Source organism: Hordeum vulgare, chromosome 1H, assembly GCF_904849725.1.
Source record: "Hordeum vulgare subsp. vulgare chromosome 1H, MorexV3_pseudomolecules_assembly, whole genome shotgun sequence".
NCBI classification, from domain to species: domain Eukaryota; kingdom Viridiplantae; phylum Streptophyta; class Magnoliopsida; order Poales; family Poaceae; genus Hordeum; species Hordeum vulgare.
This window is the reverse complement of record NC_058518.1, coordinates 485,103,068-485,109,052: the sequence shown is the minus strand read 5'-3', so window position 1 is coordinate 485,109,052 and position 5,985 is coordinate 485,103,068. Positions and strand designations below refer to the sequence as shown.

The window sequence follows — 5,985 nt, the reverse complement described above, 5'->3', positions numbered from 1 at the left end:
AGTGGCATCGCAATGATAGGGTGCACTAAGGGTGTGTTCAGTTGGAGGACGAAGTGGAATGGAATGGAATGGTTCCATTCCTTTGGAATGGAATGATTCCATCTCTATGTTTGGTATAAATAATGAGGTGGAATGGAATGGTTCCATATCTATGTTTGGATGGTGGAATGAAATGGAATAGACCCCCTGCAGCCATTCATCCGTCTCCCCTTTCCTAGCCCCAGCCGTCGGTGCAGAAGAGAGAGAAGAGAGCGGCGGCGCAGAGGCAGGTTAGGAGCGGCCGGTGGCGCGGAAGAAGGATAGCATGGGTTGGCGGCGGCCGGGGAGGGGAGAGGAGCGGCCGGCGGGGAGATGAGCGGCTGGCGAGGGGAGAGGAGCGGCCGACGAGAGGAGAGGAGCCAGTTCGTGCGAGAGAAGAGACAATAAACTCCGTGCGAGAGCGGTCTGTGTGGTCCGTTCGATTTGGAGGAACCTCGCGGAACGGCATAAAGAAGGAATATGCCGTTTCTGAAACCACTTCATTCCATTCCGTTTTTTTAACTAAACATGAGAACAACCCTTCAACTGAACACACCATAAGAGTGAGATAAGAAAAATTAATAACAGGTAAAAATAAAGAGCTCATTGCATGATTCGTGGATCATGATGCACAAGGTGGCCATAATGCCAAGATCGTCGATCTCCAAAGTCAAACAGATCGCCGGGAGAAAGAAGCCCCCGGCTGACCGCGTGGCTCCAGCACGTGATTCAGGACTCGGGCCCATCGCCCGGCAGCAACATCATTCGCAGGTGCAGCGGCGAGAGAATGAGAGTAGAGACTAGAGACTCCTCTCCTCCCCTCCCGCAGATCCGGATCTCGTTCCGTTTTTTGTACTCGATCCGTCGATCGTGCAACGCCCACGTGTCCGTTCGCCCGCGCGCCCTTATCCTTCACCCGCGCTGCCCCCACTCACTGAACTCAGCTCGCGCCAAACCAGCTTCCGTGACCCAGCAGTGGCAGCGTGGCACCGACCGACGCCGAGCTAGCTAGCCCGAGCTCGACGGCGCGCGCGCGCAGCATGCCGCTTCGTGCCAGCATGGCTCCGCGCCTGCTCGCGGCTCTCGCCGGCGCCGTCGCCGCCGTCGCGCTCCTGCTGCTGCCGGGCGCCGCCGAGGCACGCGTGCTCCTCTCGCTCGACGACTTCGGCGCCGTCGGGGACGGCATTGCCAACGACACCCAGGTACGCCACGCCGGCCGCGACGGCCATCCATCTCCGGCGCGGCGGCACGGGAGCGCTCCGTTGACCCTCGCTTTGTTTTCTCCAGGCATTGGTCGACGCGTGGAAGGCGGCGTGCGCCGCCGGCGACAACACCTACCTCAACGTGCCAGCCGGCAAGTCCTACCAGATCTGGCCCGTCACGCTCGCCGGCCCCTGCCGCGGCGAGATCAAGCTCATGGTATTTCCCTTCTTCCTCCTCCTCTCCCACGTCACAGCCACAGCCACAGCCACAGTCACAGACTCACAGTACGCTCCAATTCGCGCCCCGCCAGATTTCGGGGAACATCGTCGCGCCGGAGAGCCCGGAGGAGTGGGCGGACGGCGACCAGGGCAGGTGGCTCCACTTCACCGGCGTGGGGGACCTGTCGCTCAGCGGCGGCGGCATCGTCGACGGCCGGGGCCAGCAGTGGTGGGCGGGGTCCTGCGAGGACGAGAACTGCACCTCGTACCGCCAGCACGAGGTCGCCCCCAAGGCGCTCCACTTCGAGGACTGCCAGGACGTCAGCGTCAAGGGCATCACGGTGCAGAACAGCCAGCGGGAGCACCTGGTCTTCACCCGCTGCTACAACGTCGAGGCCAACTACCTCAGGGTGACCTCGCCGGAGTACAGCCCCGGCACCGCCGGCGTCCTCGTCGTCAGCTCCACCAACGTCCACATCAAGGATGATCTCTTCTCCGTAGGTACGACAGGCCATGTTACCCCGTTTCTCAACTGAACTGAACTGAATTTCCTCACGGACACGATGCATCCTGCTGCTGTTTATATTTTGTGTGTCATTTTCAGGTGGCGACTGCGTGTCGATTGTAGGCAATTGCTCGGACGTCCGGCTCAGAGCCATATCCTGCGGACCTGGCCTCGGCATCAGGTAAATTTACCATCTCTGTAAAAAGATTGTTCGCCAAATGTTAAGCTGAATGTCTCATCATCTTCTTCCTCGTCAGCATTGGAGGCTTGGGCGAGAACCAGACTAGTCACAAGATAGAGAAGATCAAGACGGACACCATGTTCATCTCCAACACCAAGAACGGCGTACGCGTCAAGACCTACGAGGTACAAAGCACAAACCAACAGCCAAAATTCTCATCTGAACAAAGAATGGCCGTATGACATGGTAACGTTTTCTGTGCTGTTCTTGTTCGTCAGAACGGCTGCGGCTTCGCGCGCAAGGTGAAGTTCGCGCAGATCATGATGAGGAACGTGGCCAACCCCATCATCATCGACCAGCACTACTCCGCCTCCAACCGGGGAACTCACTGCGGCGCCCCGGTACGACTGAGCTCGCCGGCCGTCTTGTCTGAACCCCGATGATGCATTTCGCTAGCTAGCACCGTAACACCATGCTCGTCTCTGAACTTCTCTCTGGTGCAGAACGGGAGCGCGGTGGCTGTGGAGAACATCAACTACATCGACATCACCGGCACGTCGGCGACGGAGCAGGCGGTGACGTTCGCGTGCAGCGACGCCATGCCGTGCAGGCGCCTGTATCTGGACGGGGTGAACCTGACGACGGTCGGCGGGGGGAACACGTCCGCCTACTGCCACCAGGCGTTCGGGAAGCACGTCGGGAACGTCCTCCCGGAGTCGTGCCTCGGCAAGGAGGACTTCGTCCAGCTGCAAGCCCCGACCACCGGAGACGAAGAAGATGCTGACTGGTGAAAGAAACTGTTCCAAGAATTTTGCCGCGCGTGGCACTGTATGTGATCTTGTAGCGCTTTTCGATCAAGAATGTAGCTTCAAGGCGATGTACCAAATCATGATCTTGTACTGTGGTTTAGCAACGGAAAGAGGCATGAATTTGTATGCGATGTGGATTCGTGAAATAATTTTTGTTCGAGATCAAACACGTCTTCAAAGCCAAGCATAATTTCAAGACAGAACAACAATATGATAAGGATATGGTAACGAGTTGTCCACTTGTGGTATGACAGTATGTTATGGTATTTACTGAAGAACTCGACAGCAGCTCAACCACCTCGCAGAAAGCGACACAGAGTCATCAGGAAAGCAAACAGCCAGCGCGAACTAAAGTCAATCCCTACCAGCCACTGAGGACAGCGATCGGCGCATCAGCTGAGATCAACGGAGGTTGGACCAAAGCCACACACCAGATTCAGATCCGGGGGCAAACATTTCTCAGAAAAAGAAGAAGAATTCAGAACAGCAGATGCAGATGAGATCTACTTGAAGGAGGAAGATCAGATCGAGAAGAAATTCAGCAGCAGCATCAGGAAACAAGACGATGATGTCGCCGAAGCAGCTGCTGACCACCACCCTCATCGTCTTCTCCACGCTCTCCATCATCAAGCTGCTGCTCCTCACCCACTCCTCCTCCCCAACCTCGCCCGCGCGCTCCGGCCGCTCGGCATGGGACGTCGGCGGCGGCTCCGGCAACGGCACCGCGGACACGGACGGCCTGAACGCCAAGGAGTTCGCGCTGCTCCGCTCCGTCGTTGCCGCGCGCGCGCCATGCAGGCTGCTCGTGTTCGGCCTCTCGCCGCAGCTCCTCGCGCTCGCCGCGGTCAACTCCGGGCAGGGCGCTGCCACCGCCTTCATCACCGACAGCGCCGAGGACGCGGACAGCGCGCGGCAAGTGCTCGCGGGGCGCGGCCGCGGCCAAGGCTCGGTCGCCGTCCACCGCGCCAGGTACCCCGACCCGGCTGGGGAGGCGTGGCCGCTGCTGCGGCGCGCGCGGTCGAGTCCGGTGTGCCGGCGGCCGACGGGGACGGTGCGCAAGTCCGGCTGCCGGCTGGCGCTGACCTCGCTACCGCGGGAGGTGCTCGACGCGCGATGGGACGTGGTCGTCGTCGACGGGCCGAGCGGGGCCGGGCCCGGGGAGCCGGGGCGGATGGGCGCCATATACACCGCGGCCGCGCTCGCGCGCGCGGCGGGGGGCGACGCGGTGGACGTTGCGGTGCACGACATGAACCGGACGGTGGAGCGGTGGTACGCCAGGGAGTACCTGTGCGAGGACAATCTCGTCGCCGCCAAGGGGCGGCTCTGGCACTTCCGTGTCGCCGCCGGCGGGCCGCCGGATGCGTTCTGCTCGACTGGTCCGGTCCAGATCTTGTAGCCTGAGGAAACAGAGCAAGATTCACCAGCGTCGTGCGGCGCCTCGGCAAGGAGCAGTTCTTCCAGCTGCAGGCCCCGGCCACCGGCATCGGAATGGTACAGGAGAGGCAGAAGTACATGACGACGAAGAAAATGAAGATTGGTGAAGCTGTTACAAGAAAATGCAGATTGATCTTGTAATGTGATGGATGAACAGAGTTTTGTTTTTAACCTGCCAACCCCTTTGCATCCCTCTTTTTGACAACGAAAATACAAAAAAACAAAGTATGTGTGAAATGTAAATCTTCAATAGCGGAAGCAAAGCTTAGAGCATCGGTAACAGATCCCGCATTTCCGCGAAAACTGTAAAATAACCGTCGTTTTGCCGTTTTAGACTGAAAACGCACGCAGACCACATCCCGCAAAAGTGACCGGGCCTCCAAAAAAATTAAGGGGCGCGGCAGTTTTCTCCTGCGGAACTGTCAAAATCGTGTTTTGCATGGTCGATCCGGCGGCAACCTCTATTCTAGATCGATTTGGCGAGAGGGACATTTCACCGCGGCAGCTCACCTTTCCTCTTCCCCCGCCGCCAAGGATCTTCACCTCCCCGCTCCGGCCGAACTCCCAGCGGCCCTCCAACACGGCCATGAACACCCCTGACCCCGCGCTCGTCACCGTGGACGTAGAGGTAGCCAAATCAATGGCGGGCGGAGCCGCGGTGGATCTCCCCGCCGGCCATCTCCGGGCCGCGTCGGAAGCCTCCTCCAACGCCGTTCCTCGCAAGCGCCTCGGCAACATCATCGTGCAGGGAGGCGCGCCTGTTCCCGCCGCCACCGTTGCCGCCACCAAGGGGGTCGGTCGCCCTAAAGCTCGCCCTCCCGCTCGGTATAGGGTCGCCAACAATATTGGCGAAATCGAGGCGGCGGAGGCAGCGAAGAAGAAGGTCGTGCTCAAACGCAAGCGGGTGCCTCCAGCCAACAAGCCCCCTGCGAGTTCTACGCCTGCCACCGCTGTTGTCCCACCCGTGTTCGTCGGAATGCCCGAAAGGTACGTCCGACCAAATTGCGTCTTCTTCTTCGCCGCCGTTGGAGTTTTTCGCTCAAGAATTCGCCGTCTCTTTTCTAGGTCCGAGTACGCGGTTATCCTCGAGGAAAACACGGAGAACATTGAGGATGCACCGCTTGGGGACTATGGATACAACGGCATGGACGGCGGGGTACACGGTGGCGGTGAAGAAGAAGAGGAGGAGGAGGAGCTGCAAGAGATTGGAGGGGAGGTCTTCGAGGCATCGCAATCCACGATAGGGTATAGCAAGAGGAAGAAGGGCTATACCCAATTGGAGGATGAAGTGTTGATCCGGCTTGGGAGGTTGTGTCACTCGATGCCATCCACGGCACCGACCAAACCGGGAAGAGGTTTTGGCAAAGGATAGAAGACAAGTTCTTCCGGTTGATGCCAAACAATGTGGACAAAACACCAGGCACCTATAGATCACTCCAAGGTCGTTGGGATGTGATCAAGCCGGCGGTTAGCCGGTGGTGTGGATGCTTGGAGCAAGTCTACAATGCTCCTCCAAGTGGAACCAATGAAGCCGATTGGGTGAGTGTTTTATCCGCAACCATCATATTGTTTGCAAATGATAGTGCTTTGACATAGTTCCTTTGGTTGTAGGAGAAA

At 58.7% G+C, this 5,985-nt stretch overlaps 2 protein-coding genes across 2 annotated transcripts; both read left to right on the top strand.

Annotated features, from left to right (window-relative positions):
• The first annotated feature begins 959 nt into the window (after positions 1 to 959).
• Positions 960 to 3,101, top strand: LOC123448014 (probable polygalacturonase At1g80170). Its single transcript, XM_045124775.1, has 7 exons — positions 960 to 1,220; positions 1,306 to 1,437; positions 1,532 to 1,940; positions 2,044 to 2,125; positions 2,202 to 2,310; positions 2,404 to 2,526; positions 2,629 to 3,101. Exons 1-7 carry the CDS (start codon positions 1,059 to 1,061, stop codon positions 2,914 to 2,916), a joined length of 1,305 nt encoding a protein of 434 aa, XP_044980710.1. The 5' UTR covers positions 960 to 1,058; the 3' UTR covers positions 2,917 to 3,101.
• Positions 3,102 to 3,206: 105 nt separating this feature from the next.
• Positions 3,207 to 4,605, top strand: LOC123448021 (probable methyltransferase At1g27930). The gene has a single exon (XM_045124788.1). The coding sequence runs from the start codon at positions 3,500 to 3,502 to the stop codon at positions 4,328 to 4,330; it is 831 nt and encodes a 276-aa protein (XP_044980723.1). The 5' UTR covers positions 3,207 to 3,499; the 3' UTR covers positions 4,331 to 4,605.
• Positions 4,606 to 5,985: the final 1,380 nt, after the last annotated feature.

Excerpts from the sequence above, each read along its gene's own strand:
- LOC123448021 (XM_045124788.1), top strand. The coding sequence starts at position 3,500 with ATGATGTCGCCGAAGCAGCTGCTGACCACCACCCTCATCGTCTTCTCC.
- LOC123448014 (XM_045124775.1), top strand. The coding sequence starts at position 1,059 with ATGCCGCTTCGTGCCAGCATGGCTCCGCGCCTGCTCGCGGCTCTCGCC. Across the intron at positions 1,221-1,305 it reads GCATTGCCAACGACACCCAG|GCATTGGTCGACGCGTGGAA; the intron begins GTACGCCACGCC and ends TGTTTTCTCCAG. Across the intron at positions 2,126-2,201 it reads GGACCTGGCCTCGGCATCAG|CATTGGAGGCTTGGGCGAGA; the intron begins GTAAATTTACCA and ends CTTCCTCGTCAG.